This window comes from Lissotriton vulgaris, unplaced genomic scaffold (genome assembly GCF_964263255.1).
Source record: "Lissotriton vulgaris unplaced genomic scaffold, aLisVul1.2 SCAFFOLD_1074, whole genome shotgun sequence".
NCBI lineage: Eukaryota > Metazoa > Chordata > Amphibia > Caudata > Salamandridae > Lissotriton > Lissotriton vulgaris.
This window is the reverse complement of record NW_028254715.1, coordinates 621,971-636,661: the sequence shown is the minus strand read 5'-3', so window position 1 is coordinate 636,661 and position 14,691 is coordinate 621,971. Positions and strand designations below refer to the sequence as shown.

Here is a 14,691-nt window from a genome sequence, read left to right as displayed (position 1 = left end):
AAACACACAGTGGTTCGGAGCAGCTCGACTATCTACTTGCCCGACGTAGCTAGCTACAGCAAGTGCCGAAGGAAGTCGACCCTCCAGCTGACGCACTGATCGAGTAGCTGTCCTTTCTCTCGCTGATAATCCAGCTCCAGTGTTTCCAAGCTCCCCTCGCGGGGTGTTGGGAAATCGAGTCCCGAGACAGAGAGATACCAGACCTCCTTTATTCTAAAGCCAAGGTACGAAGCTGATTAGACCCTAAGAGAAATCTTGGTTAGATTCTTGGCAAAGAAAAACTAAACCTATGCTACACCTCACTTCTTCTTCCCTCGTACTAGACTTAGGTTAGGTACATTGGGGTAGGCGTATTTTAGAAGAACCAGTTGAGTACTTTTTAGCCTTTGTTATTTATGTATGTATTTATCTATGGTCTAGGAACCATACAATGCTTTTACAGTATTATTTTATAATACTCTTCTTACTGTACGCATTATACTTTGCAACTAGTATTAGGATTGTAGCAGTTCATTTCTTTTGTATGAGAAAGAAGACTGTTCAATAAATCCTTTTATTGAAAATGCCCGTCTCTCTATTTCTCTGCACCTCTGATGAAACAAATCATGCATGATTGACTGAGTAAAATATCTATCTATTGTTTCCACGACTCTGAAGATCAGTTTTATTCTTGGGGAAACAAAGTTGTCATGTTTATGCGGTTGTCAGAAACTAATCCCTTCTTGTGTATTCGAGAAAGTTTCTAGTGACCTCTGAGCTAGCTGGCACTCACTATTAAGTCCAATATATTCGATAGAGACCCAGTCGACCTAAGTCCTACGTCATATCTATAGGATATATTATTCCAATGCGCAGAGCCTATTGGGAATATAGGAACTACACTACAGGAACATTGATGCAGTGGGCGGAGGCTCAGCATCCGAAAGGCATGGAATTGTGTCTGGAATGATTCAGGGGCAAATGAAGGAAGTGTGCGAGGCTGAGTACTGGAATAGCACGGAAGTCTGTAAATGTATAAATCTGTCCATGAGCTCAGTATTGGAAATGTATGAAATGATGTTATGATTCAGCCGACTGGCGGGACTCTGCAGGGGTTCATCATTTAAATGTGCAGAGATGAGTTTGAGTCCAGTACTGGAATAGCATACAGTGTTATGTGATATGATTCAGGTGCCTTGCCAGATGTATGCTAGGGCTGAGTGTCTTGAAAGAGCCTCAGTACTGAAACATTGCCAGGGTTGCACAGGGGCTCACCAGTGAAATAGCGGAAGATGCTGTGATTTAGGTTTGAGATGCAGTGGCAGGAATGTCAGTGTGCTTCTAAATGAATGGCAGAGCATGGCAGGCATTAGAAGTTAGCTGCTTTGACAGAGATGCTCAGGCCCATCATCTTGAATAGCAGGGTGTTCTTTGCTGTGGGGTTCCAGTCTCTCGACAGAGCTGTGGATGTGCTCACTGCTGGAAGAGGCGGAGATGCCATTTAGAAGTATTGGCAGAGCCGTAAGATTATCAAAGGACTAGAAAAGCAGTCCTTACTGCCGTGCTGTATTGAGGTCCCTCTGCAGTTTTCTCCTTGTCCCAGTAATGTACACGGGTTCCTTCAGTGGCGTGAGTCCATCCTTCGGTAGAGAAAGCCTTTCCTATATTAAGAAGGTGATGTTCTAAAGCGAGCATGGGCTTTCGCAGAGTAGTAAGGTGCTCTTTGGCATTGAAGATCTTTTCTCATGCAGTGGGAATGTGCTGTTCCGAAGGGAGGATGGTAGTTTGTGCATTTGTGAGGTATTCTCTGGCAGCAGCGTTGTTCTATTTTATGGAGGAAAGATGATCTTTGAATTGTCAATGTCGTTTCGTTCAGTGGCAAAGTCCTCACTGGACTTGAGGATGTGCTGTCTGGCAGAGTAGAGATGCTTTTGTTGCAGTAGAGATGTTTTCCGAAAGTAGAGAAGTGTTGTCCTGCTGCCGAGAACTTCTCTCTTGCAGTGGAAAGTTGCTCCTATTGTGGCGAGCTTGTCCATAGTAGAGGCCCTCACCTGCAGGGAAGTGCCCACTGCTTTTCATGAACAGAGATTTGTTAATGTGTCAAAAGCCGATATTTATAATGTGAATGGACACTTGATAATACTAGTGTAGAGTGTAATTTTTTGGTTGCACCTGGAGTAGCTTTTCTCTCCAACTTTGATGTGTTTTAAAAAGTGAATTTTGGGCATTTTCCAGCCCAGAAAATGACGAGGGCAGTGTAAATCCTTACACAGCCCTTTCAGAAGAATTAAAGAGGTGCATGGATGGACATTTGTTACTCCATGCACAATCCTGGGCACAAAGGCTACTCCTGCAGTGCCCTGATGCTCTCCAAGGTGCTCCTTGGGTGCTTGAAAAGCCAGACCTGCCTTTGTATATTTTGAATTGTGCTCCTTTGCAAAAACATCACGGGTGCAGACATCTTTCAGCAAAGCAGCTTGTAAGCCTCGGCTTCTCCTGCTCAAATCAAGGTTACAGTGGTCTTTTTTCAATTCTCCTTTTCTGTTTGCACAGGGTCGTCCCGGATATCCAGGGGAGCCAGGAGAGAAGGGGCACCGTGGCTACGTTGTAAGTACTCTTAGAAAACAGGATTGCTCTTTAATGCTATGTTCCAAGTTGTTTGTATACTGTTGTGACTCCAACGGGATGGATGAGATTTGTAGCAGCTAAGATTTGAGGCACACTGGTAGATCTGAGGAGGGAAGGGAGCTACAAGTGACAATGAAGGTGTATTATCAGTGATTATTTCAATAAAATTGCTTTCAGATGAGTGTTTTATACCAGGATGATGCACACGAGGACCAAGGTGCCCTCACAAGCATTGTCAGGATTTTGACTTTTCCTCCAATTCCACTGATTCCTGCAGTTATTCAGAAACTGTGGAATTGTCAGGCAACACTGATAGTATTTGCTCCAGACTGGATCAGGCAGTAGTCATGCCTGGATCTTCTACAAATGTCCCTCAGGCCACACTCTAAATTGCTAGACAAAAATAACCTAACAACCAGATCTCCGGGACAGCTGTTCCACCCAAATCTGACATCATTGAATTTGTCAGCATGGCTCCTGAGGTCACACAATACGGACTTTTGAATTTGCCTCGATTATCTATGGACATTTAAAAAAAGATAAGCCATTGAATTGGAGCTTGTTATTCTTTTAAATGGAAGAGATGTTGTATCTGGTATCAACAAAGAGTTTAACAACCCCATCACCTTCTAGGAAGAATTCATACTTCCATATTTACAGCATCTGGTTCTATCGAAATTTCAATTTTCCTCAATAAAATTTCATCCTACTGGTATTACAGCATATAGAAAACGGCCTAATCAGACATCCTCCTTGAGAACACATGCCATCAAAGACTTTCTAGAGTGTTGGAAAAGGTGTTTCCTCTTATTAGATTTCCATCTCCCTTTGCTTTGAAATTGGTATTGACTAAATTGATGGGCCCACCATTTGAGCTTATACACAAGACTTCATTGCAACATCTAACTTGCAAGACGGCCCTCCTCATGGCAATAACGTCACCCACTAGTGTTGGTGAAATGCAAGCATTATCTGTAGAGCCTTGAGCTGTTTTCCATGCTAACAGGGTGGTTTTAAGAAGTCATCCTTTGTTTATCCGAAAATTAGTCTCACAGTTTCATTATCAATCAAACAATCACTCAGCTGACATTTTTTCCCAACCTCCCATCAACACCAGCAGAATGTGTCTTGCATTCTTTAGATGTCAGAAGAGTTTTTCTTTTTTAGTTAGACAAATCCAAGATAATAAAGATCTCCAACCAGCTCTTTATGAATCATGGTCTTATACACCAGGGCCTGACTACCTCTGAATAATACAACTCCTGGTGGATAGTAGCTTAGCAAATAAGCCTCTACCAAACAGCCCACAAGCATACGCTACTAGGGGAAAGGCAGCCACCATTGTTTGGCTGAGAAACATGACTCTAGCAGAAATCTACGAACCATCTACCTTTACATAACATTCTCTTGACACCAATATGAAAGCTGTCTGTGTAGGTAGGCTGCTCTAAAGAACCTTTTTGGCCTATCCTAAATGAAGGATACAATAGAATTCACTGTGTTTCAGGTAGTTGTCACCTATGCCCAAGAGTTGTAGATGTATATAAGATTTTTGTAAGCTACTCTTTTCTAACATTCATGACTATCAATGAAGATCCCAGGATACAAATAAAATGGTTAGTCAACTTGTAGTTCTGGTTCACAACCATACACAACACTCCCTCCTCTCTTGATTCTGTTGCAAGGATCCTGCTCATACACAGAACTGTGCACAGAGACCTAGGACATCAGTGAATTGTAGTGTACCAGAAACTCACCTCAGTACCTAGAAAAACCCCAACCAGCTAGCATCAGTGCCACATTAGCTCTTCATCCTATAGCAAAGCAGCCAATGATTAGACAACCTAGAACATGCGACTTAGTACAAACTCAGGAAAGGTGGGAAGTGAGAACACTCTTTCGTTATACTCTCATACCAGTCCACAACAGGAGTAAAGAAGAGACACGGTAAGGTTAAAATATTTATTTTAACAACTTGATCTCAGTTGCAGTATCTTAGCCAACATAAGCAGACATATGAATAAAAATAATATGGTCAGCGTTGTTACAATTCCATAAAATACAAAAGGAGAAATCATATTACAATGATGGTGAAAACAGGTCCTATAGCGCCTAGTTTTAACACCCTCCCTATATAGGAACTATGTATTATAAACTAAAGAATGTCCCATAGGCTTGTTTGGAGGACCCCATTACCTTTCCGCTCAGTAAGCGTAAATCACATTTGGATCCGCCAAAGCTCTCTGCATCCCTGGAAACGGAAAATCTTCCAAGTGTAAGAAATCATGGCAAGCGTGCAATAATAAGGGCGCCAGAATCTTAGTTGGCTCACAGCTGCCAAATTGTTGTGTCTAGAAAGCGTTACTTGATCATGTAAAAAAACAGTTAACATGTTTTGATAACCTTGACGGCTTCAGCACTCACTGTGCACAATAGGGGCACAATGTAAGTCTAGAGATGTCGAAAACAGAACCTTTTCTCATGTGTAGACCTTCGTGAAGGCTAACTTACAAAAACAGCTATGCAGCGTTCTGCGCAAAAGAAGCAAAAGGCAAAATGGTGCTTAAACTTCTAATAAGCCATGCTAACATAACATGCGCGCAAAGCAGGTCTCATGCCATACTACAATTCAATATTTAATCTCAGCCAATGTTCCTCCAAAAAGAGGTGATGGTGTGAGGAAATACCAGTATAAGGCATAATGGGTAAAGGAAGCTTAAAGCCTTACATGAAAAGCACACATTTGGCCAGCTAAATCAAAACCTTTAGGGTTGATCTTAGTAAGTTTAATGACAGAGTTGTATGCTTTATTAGCATGACTCAACATTAACCCATTTCTGAAAGTGAACTACCCAGAACATGTAGTTGGACGTCGGCAACATAATTCTTTTTGTAGATGACATAATAATGTGTTCCGCCAGCCACCAGAAGGGACCTGGAGAAGGTTGGCATTTTATAGGAGATAGCTTGGAAAGCAATAGTAAAAGGAAGAAGGAAAATGATAGGCAATTGCTTATTTAAAATCAGCAACCCTACCGTTAGCATCCCTCCTTTTCTCGAGCTGCCCTTGGACTGTCTTGATCCACATACAGCACACAGATGGGCATGGAACTGGGCCATGGGGCAGCCCTGTAGGAGGTCGTGGTATACCTGCCAACATTCTATTAGCAAAAGATGTAGAGGTAGTTATTACAGCTTGACTGTTGTTCAGATAAATTAATGAGGGGCCCTGTCCTGACCAAACAACAAGGGCGCTCCTTGAAAGATGGGGCCCCGAGACAGAGCCCACTTTGCCATGCCTTAAGAAGTCTCTGACTAGAACCTGTTCCTCTGGTGGCCATTCCTTACCCTCGCTCCGAACCCAACTTCTTGTCCCTCCTCGTTCTTGTCTCCTCGGTAGCTCTCCTGCTCCCTCCCTCTGTACCTGCCTGTCCGATGCCTATGGGTTTCTGCTCACATTCACAGTTGTGGTATTCAGTGTGATATTGCACGAGTTGAATTGACTCCTGCCTTGGCCTGGCCCTGGGTTCCCTCCTGGTTCCGGCTTTCAGTGTCTCCCCAGTTCTTCCCACTCCCCTGCTTTCAGAAAGCTTTAAGGTGGTGGCTTGAAGTGTTGGACAAAAAAACCAGTGTAACTCGGCATGGTGCTGCAGCGCCTTCCTCCCACGAATGGTGAATAACACACGAATCTAGAATCCTCATGCAGCAGCACATGCACTGCCCTGACTGCAGGTGGCACACCGGGCATTCCCACTGGGAAGTCCTCTGTCTGTGTGTTCTGAAGTTGAGAGTGAAAAAGATTATTGTTTCGTTAATTAAAACCAAAACAATGTTCCAAAACACCAGATACACTGTACCGTTAAAAACACACAGACATATAAACATGTTAAAACTTATAATTACCTCCGTTTCTTTAAACATTCCTTTTGAAAGTTTCAAATTGATGTGAACGTTGATACACCACCTTTTTTGATCAATACATCAACATTTATTGATTATTTCTTTTTACTGTACAATTGTTGTTAAAAAGCAGACGATGACCACTAATCGACCATGTGACTAATTTTATTGTGTCATTACTTTTTTTAACTGATTAAAAATGTTATTAAGTGGCAAATAAATTGCGGATCATTTGTTCTGAAGTTTGCCCCCCCCCGAAAAAAGCAGACCGGATTAGAGAAACATCTTATGTGGCGCAATTTCCACTAGTGAAGCTGTTTGCAACCCTTGTGCCGAAATGAAGGGGTAAAACTGTCAGCCGATTCCCGCTCGTGTGTTGCAGCTCGGATTTGAGACACTGACCGAAATATTGGTGCCTCATCATAAATGGTGGGGGAAACTGCGTGTCAGAATTCAGGTGTGTCGGATTAAAAGACTGCATAGTTCTTTCAACTATAGTGTGTTCATTGTTCCCTTGCACACTCATGAGGACATGCCAGACGCGTTTTCACCTTTCGGCCCCCTGAGCATTATGCATTCCCCAGGGCTTCTGTCTAGCTTGGACACTGTAATGACATTCTCTTTAGATTTGTGGCACAGAATTTTAATCTCCAATAGATTGGATCCGTCACTCAACAGCACTGGTCAGATTTAGACTGTGAACTTCTCAGACATTATTATTTACTTTCTGCAATGGTGTCACTAATATCGCTGCCATTATATATCCAATTGTGGACAACACCAGCAAAATGAATACAGCATTTCAGAAAATGTGATATGTCTTTACAAAGGTGACCATTTTTATCCGTGTCGGCTGGCTTGATGCTGGTCAGGTTCATCCTAGCTGTAGTGATCCACCTGAGGTGGAGAGCCTGTCTCTCCTCTTCTCTCTGGTCTGCCATTAATGGCCCTTTACCCCCTCCACTTGTCAACTCGTCCCCCTCGCTGACTTGCTTTGTCCTCCTGCCCACCTTTGGAAACTGTCATTGTGGCTGTCAACTAAATTGCTGGCCACTGCCCGTCCCACAGATGGCTGGCACCATCTTCGTGCTGATATTTTTACGCCATGTGCTTGCTGCTCAGAACTTCTGTCATGCACTGATTCTTTTAAAGTTGAAATCACTTGTCTTTTGCAGGGCAACCCTGGTCCCAAAGGTCTTCAGGGCCACGATGGTTTCCCTGGTGCCAATGCGCTACCCGCCCCTGATGGAAAGCCAGGCCCACCGGGGCTTCCTGGAGAGCAGGCAAGTCTCAAACGCACCAGAGAGGCAGACGTGTTTGCACCTGGTGGTGGATAGATGCATGTGTTTCTGCTTTCCTAAAGATTTTCTTCATATGTGTATGCCTTTCACCGTGATTTAATGCACGTGCGCGATTGTTGTGACTGTTAGAGTTTATCTGGCTGTGATGGAAAGGGTGAGAGAGTGTGTTTGTGTATATAATCTGAGATCGCTATCCCGTGCTCCTATGATGTGTTATTTCAGCTGTCTGTCTTTATCAAGCCGAAGTTGAGTCTTGCCGGTGTACCTAAGTGTTTTGTTACAGATTTAGGCCTTGTGTAATTTGTAGACATCGTTTCGTATGGAGTGTGTGTGAGGGTGCCTGATGGTTGTATTGTGAATGTGGCTTGTGTGCACGGGGACCATGTGGAGATTGGTGTGTGTGTGTGCACCGATCTACTTCTCCTTCTCTCTTATGTCCAGGTGTTTTTGGTGGCACATATATATTTTTGTGCATCTTTGTTTGTGACCTTTTCGTGCTTTCGTTCGTATGTGTGTTTGCAGAACAGATAACCAAATCATTTTGCAAAAAACGGAGTACATTTTATTCAGAAGTTAAAAAGAAAGGTAGGTGCTTTTCACTCATGAGTTTGCCTGACAAATCGCCAAAAGGACCCCAGCCCATTCCACAAGAGTGATGCCATCTTCGGCAGCAGTTTCAAATCCTTGACGTAGGCAAGTCATCTGCATGGTTATACATCCATTCTTTCTGCTGACATTAATGAGGTCTCCAGTGCCAGAGTAGACGGCTTATCCTATTCAACACCAAAGCTAATTTGAAACCCCTACTTAACTGATCTGTTCCTAGTCCCCCATAAAAGAGTTCGCCTAGACTCTACAATATATTACTTAAAAATGGTAGCTACGGAGAGACAACGGCAGAATTCATATCAGATTCCTCTGATTTGGCAAAGTCTTCTCTCTGCTTTCAGGTGTTTGAGTTTACACTGTCAGTAACTGGAAAGAATGAAATAATCAGGATTGATGATGCAGTGCATGGAATGAAAGGCAGTGCGCCAGGCTCGTAAACAGAATGTCCACTTGCATAGTACCCATTTTTCAGTGTACAGTGCAAGGTAGAATGCAGTGGGAAATGACTCTGTGGTTAAACATATTCAGAAAGAGATGGAGAAAGTTCAGTTTGTGAAGGAAGATATTTACTTGAAGATGCAGTGTGGCAGAGGCTTTTTAGTGTACAGTGTATAATATTAAATGTGTTGTATCTATTTGCTGAGTGGGTGGAGTTATCCAGAGTGCGGTAGGCGATATTCATTGTGTTGTGGAACAGATAGTTTGTTGTAGAACATGTTGAGAGTGTGGAAGGTGATATTCATTGTGCAGTAGAAGACATCAAATGTTATTTACATAGTAGTGAAAGATGCTCACTGTGAATCATTGAAAGTTTCTTTTAGAGGAAAGATGTAGTGTGCAGGGGTATATTAAGTATGTGGTGGCAGATATTCAGTGCACCGCAGAATATGTGCATAGAACTGTTTATTGAACTGTGAACAATACTTAGTTGTATTAAAAGTATTCATTTGAGGTGTAAGTTATTGCTACAGCGGGTGGTTGACTGGAAGATATTTAAACTTCAGTGGAAATATTCAGTGCGTGACGAAAGCTATTCATTGCCCAGTGGAATATATATTTACTGTGCATTGGAAAGTAGTATGTGTGAAGTGGAATATAATCGGTGCACAGTGGAAGATATTTAGATGCAGTAGAAGATATTTTGTGTGCAGTGCAAAATTTCCCGCTTGTAAAATATTTTCAGTGTCCGTTGGAAGATATCCAGTGCATAGGGGATATATTAAGTGCCATAAAATATTAATTTGCAGTGGAAGATATTAAGAATGTAGCGAAAAATAACCCACTGCAGAGAATGAAATTCATTGGCATAAGGAAAATGTTTGTGTGTGATGGAAGTTAACACTTTTAGTAAAATATGTAGAGGATACAGTTTAAGATATTCAGTTGCAACTGAAGCTATTTAGTGTGATTCAGTGTTTGGTGGGGGATAATTTGTTGCTGTGGAGCATGTTCATTGTCTAGAAGATGCTTTTCATTCTTTGATGGAATATATTCCATGTACAGTGAAAGATATTCATTGTGCAGTGGAAGATGCAGGGTTCACGGTCAGAGGAAATCCTTGTGGAGTGGACAACATTTGTGTAAGGAGGAAAGTAGTGAGTTTGCAGTTATAATAAAGTACTAAAAAACAGATCTTCTAATAACACTTCTTTCATTTGTTCATGCACAGGGTCCACAGGGATTTAAAGGGGAGCAGGGTCCTCTTGGAGAAAAGGGAGAAGAGGTGAGTGTGCATGCATGGGCAAGTGTCTAAACAATGGGGGGCGAGGGGCCTGTGCAGTGTTGAACCTTGTTAATTGTGTTCCCTTAAAATTGATTGATAAACAAGGCCAGACTTGTAAAATATGCCTGTCCTTTAGTTTAAAGCAATATGTAATTTTCAAGTTTGACAGAGTTGTCTTTGACATGCAAGCATTCGATTATTAGCTCTGCCCTATCGTAGTAGGGAAGACCACTTTGGAATGAGGTCCTCAATGAGCTTCTGTTTTTAGCTAGGTCCCGTTAGAGTTCCACGCCGAGGTGTTTGCTCTACTGTTGCCCAGGAGCTCATAATAAAATATATTCTAATCCTGCATTTCAAAAGGAGCCTTCAGCAGTGTATCTAAAGCCACTGGGGGTTGGCTTGCAGATTTCCTGCTTAAGTTCCCTTTTAAGAATGAAAACTCTACCTAGAAGTTGCATATTCGTATTGAATGGCTTGCTTATGAGTTCCGCTTTGAACTGTGGGCGTTTGTGTATTACTTGTGAGTCTCTTCCAAAGCCCTGGTTGCTGTGGACAGTGGACAGATGGACTCTGAGCTCTGTGATAGGTTGTGATCAGTGGGTATGTCGTCATCAGTTCCTGCATGACATAAGCAGTGTATTTAAGTTTGAGCTCAGCATGCAAGATGGCTGACAGGATGTGTCCTTGAGGAGCTCCTCAAGTACGAATCCTGCATAATCCTGTTGCAGACACTATTTCCATCAAGGATCCCTACCCTATTAAGGCAGACAGAAAGCTCCTGAGGCGGAAAGCCGGGAGAATAGCACTTGGTTTTAAAAATTATACTTAGAAAATGTATCGTGTTTTTACCTGTGGCATCACTTACCTTGAGCACTCCCCCCTCATCACAATCGTCGATACCTCAGCGCAGCCGATCTAAACGCTGCCGCGGGGTTCAAACAACTTCTTGCCGCCATCAGCGACCGCCGTGAGGCCACGCCCACCGGCCAGAGGCCACGCCCCCTGCCCTACTTATACCGCGCTGACTGAGTAGCTCGCATTAAGGCAGACAGAAAGCTCCTGAGGCGGAAAGCTGGGAGAATAGCACTTGGTTTTAAAAATTATACTTTGAAAATTTATCGTGTTTTTACCTGTGGCATCACTTAGCTTGAGCACTCCCCCCTCATCACAATCGTCGATACCTCAGCGCAGCTGATCTAAACGCTGCCGCGGGGTTCAAACAACTTCTTGCCGCCATCAGCGACCGCCATGAGGCCTCGCCCACCGGCCAGAGGCCACGCCCCCTGCCCTACTTATACCGCGCTGACTGAGTAGCTTGCATTAAGGCAGACAGAAAGCTTCTGAGGCGAAAAGCCGGGAGAATAGCACTTGGTTTTAAAAATTATACTTTGAAAATTTATCGTGTTTTTACCTGTGGCATCACTTAGCTTGAGCACTCCCCCCTCATCACAACCATCGATACCTCAGCGCAGCCGATCTAAACGCTGCCGCGGGGTTCAAACTACTTCTTGCCGCCATCAGCGACCGCCGTGAGGCCACGCCCCCTCTTCTGCACTCTATAAAATGTGCCAGGGCCCGACGCGCAGCGGACGCACGCAGCGGGCGCGCCGTCAGCGCGCCGAAGGCGCGCCAAAGGTAAGCCCGTCTGCTCCCGTCCGCGCCAGTACGTGCCCAGGGCCCAGTCCCCCAGTCTCTCCCACTCCTCCCCCCATTATTTATTCGCCAGACACTCTCCGCAAACTGGCAATACACACTCCCAAACCCTGTCCCCACTCCATCTCTCCCGAGAAATACCACGTCACATGCAACCACTGTGCATTCAAATCCACCCTGCATTCACCCCCCAAAGCACAGACAATCAAAATGGCTCTGCTCAATTGCAGATCGCTCCCCAAGCACAGCACCGAAATCAATTTGCTCATTCAGAACTTCGAAATTGAGGTGCTGTTCCTTACGGAAACGTGGATTAACTCTGCATCTGATCCAGACATAGTCCAGGCCCTCCCTCCGGGCTATACCATCAAACATCTGGACAGATCGCAAGGAGTAGGAGGCGGATTAGCAATAATCACGAAAGCCCATATCACTTGTCATTTGAAGGACAGTCCAGTCCTTAACTGTGAAAATGTCCACTTTTCTCTACATCTCTCCCCGGAAAAAACCCTGTCGGGCCTACTTATATACAGACCCCCGGGACAACTTGGACAATTCCCTAATTCCCTAGTAGAGACTGCCACTTCTCTGGCCTGTCTATCGCCTAACTTCACAGTACTAGGAGACCTCAACATCCACTTTGATGATCCAGAGAGTCTCACGGCGGGAGACCTCAAAGAAGATCTCCTCGCACTCAGCCTCTCCCTGAAGAATCCTCTGCCCACCCACAAAAAAGGCCATCTCCTGGACCCAGTCTTTTCAAACATCCAAGAACTCTCCACATCTCCTCCCCTTCCTATTCCTTGGACAGATCACCACCTGATCCTACTCAAAATCCCTATAACAAACCACATCAGCCCCAGTCCTCCACCCCAGGCACCCTCGCGCTCATGGAACAAACTTAACATTGACGCTTGGACCCATCAGCTCATAGCCTCCGCCCCTACCCTGAACCCGGATCCCTCACTAGCCGATATCCAATTTCGTGATTGGATCGAAACTTCTCTGAACGCGGTTCTCCCCGTCAAACAGCTCCCTAGTAAGAGGAACTCATACAAATCCCCCTGGTTCACTTCGGAATTACGAGATCTCCGAATAAAATTCAAAAAATTAGAACGGACCTGGAGGAAAGACTGGAATCCCAACAACAAAGAAACCTATAAATCGGGCATTAAACAATATAAAACTCTCATCAAAACCACTCAAGCCTCTTACTTTGAAGGAAAAATCATGGCTGCTTCCAACTCTTCCAGGGAGACCTACCGCATAGTAAAAAGCCTCATGAAAATCCCCGAACCACAGCCGGTCATTGATCCTACCGGCGCCAGATGCACCCAACTTGCTGAGTTTTTTTCCTCCAAAATACAAAAAATCATCATGTCCCTTCCCACCAACCACCCCTCACTCAACCTCCCAGCAGGGGCCACCACCCCAGACGCACCAACTCTGAAAGCCTTCCTTTCCATCTCCACAGAAAAACTGCTGGACACGCTCAACCGAGTGAAGAGTGCCTCCCCAGACGACCCCGCCCCCATGAACAAACTCAAATTAGTAGCCCCCACTATTTTCCCCCATCTCACGAGGTTGATAAATGCATCCTTCTCCAGTGGGATAGTTCCCACTAGCTGGAAAAATGCGACAGTTCGGGCTCTTTTAAAGAAACCCCACCTAGACCCTCAGGATCTTTCAAATTTTCGACCTATCTCTCTCCTTCTGAGGCATTAGCAAGGTGACGGAGAGGATTGTAAATGAACAGCTCTCATCATTCTTAGAAACCAATAACTTCCTCCGCCACTCGCAGACAGGGTTTAGACCCGGCCAGGGGACTGCCACCGCCCTCCTAGCCGTAACAGAGGAGACGAGATCCATTCTGGACGCAGGGGGATCAGTGGCAGTGATCCTCCTAGACCTAAGCGCTGCCTTTGACACGGTGGATCACACCATCTTGCTCCACCGCCTCCAAAAATCGGGCATCGTGGACACCGCTCTGGCATGGCTAAAGTCATTTCTGGAATACAGGACCTTCCGAGTGGCCGATAGCCACGGTCACTCTAAATCTCTCCCCCTGAAGTGCGGAGTTCCACAGGGCTCCTCCCTGAGCCCCACGCTTTTTAATGTTTACATGGCCCCTTTGGACGACATCGCCTCCCCATTTGGCATAAAGGTGGTCATGTATGCCGACGACACGCAACTAGTCGTTTCAATCAACCAGGCTGATCAATCTATGGAGAACCTAGTCTCTTGCCTGCACAACATATCTATATGGATGGGCAATTCCAGGCTCAAACTAAACAGAGAAAAATCAGAGATCATGCTCCTAGGTAATCCCAACAAACTCCCAAAAACTCTTACCTGGCCAGCCAGCATGGGCACCCCCCCTATACCGAAACAAGAAATCAAAAGCCTAGGCGTCTGGCTCAACCAAGATCTCAGCTTCAGAGCCCAGGCAAGAAAGACAGCAGGGACCTGCTTTGGACTCATGCGAGCAGCCCGGAAGATCCTTCCACTGATCCCCCCCAGTCTAGGAAAATCTTGATTCAGGGCCTCATTTTATCAAGACTGGACTACGGAAACGCCCTATATTTAGGCGCTCCTGTAGCTGTTATAAAGAAACTCCAGCTCGCCCAGAACGCCGCAGCAAGGCTACTGACGGGAACGAAATCTAGATGCTCAGCCCAGCCCTCCCTCAAGACGCTTCATTGGCTCCCCATCCAAGAACGCATCTCTTTCAAAACCTTGTGCATCACCCATAAAATCTTACAAGGGAAGGGCCCTCCGATCCTGAGACCTCTCATTAAGCAACACAAATCAGCCCGGCATCTCAGGTCAGACGACCTGCTCCTGGCTAGAGTACCCAGAATAAGGAAGGCTCGCACTGGCGGCCAATGCTTCTCTTAT

At 44.8% G+C, this 14,691-nt stretch overlaps 1 protein-coding gene across 1 annotated transcript in view; it reads left to right on the top strand.

Annotated features, from left to right (window-relative positions):
* The window catches only part of LOC147659455 (uncharacterized), a 264,915-nt gene that overhangs the window by 129,756 nt on the left and 120,468 nt on the right, over nucleotides 1–14,691 (top strand). Inside the window, exons 7-9 of the mRNA XM_086951745.1 lie at nucleotides 2,533–2,586; nucleotides 7,683–7,790; nucleotides 10,087–10,140. Of these exons, the coding sequence (XP_086807871.1) occupies nucleotides 2,533–2,586; nucleotides 7,683–7,790; nucleotides 10,087–10,140 (216 nt within the window). The remainder of the gene's footprint in view (nucleotides 1–2,532; nucleotides 2,587–7,682; nucleotides 7,791–10,086; nucleotides 10,141–14,691) is intronic.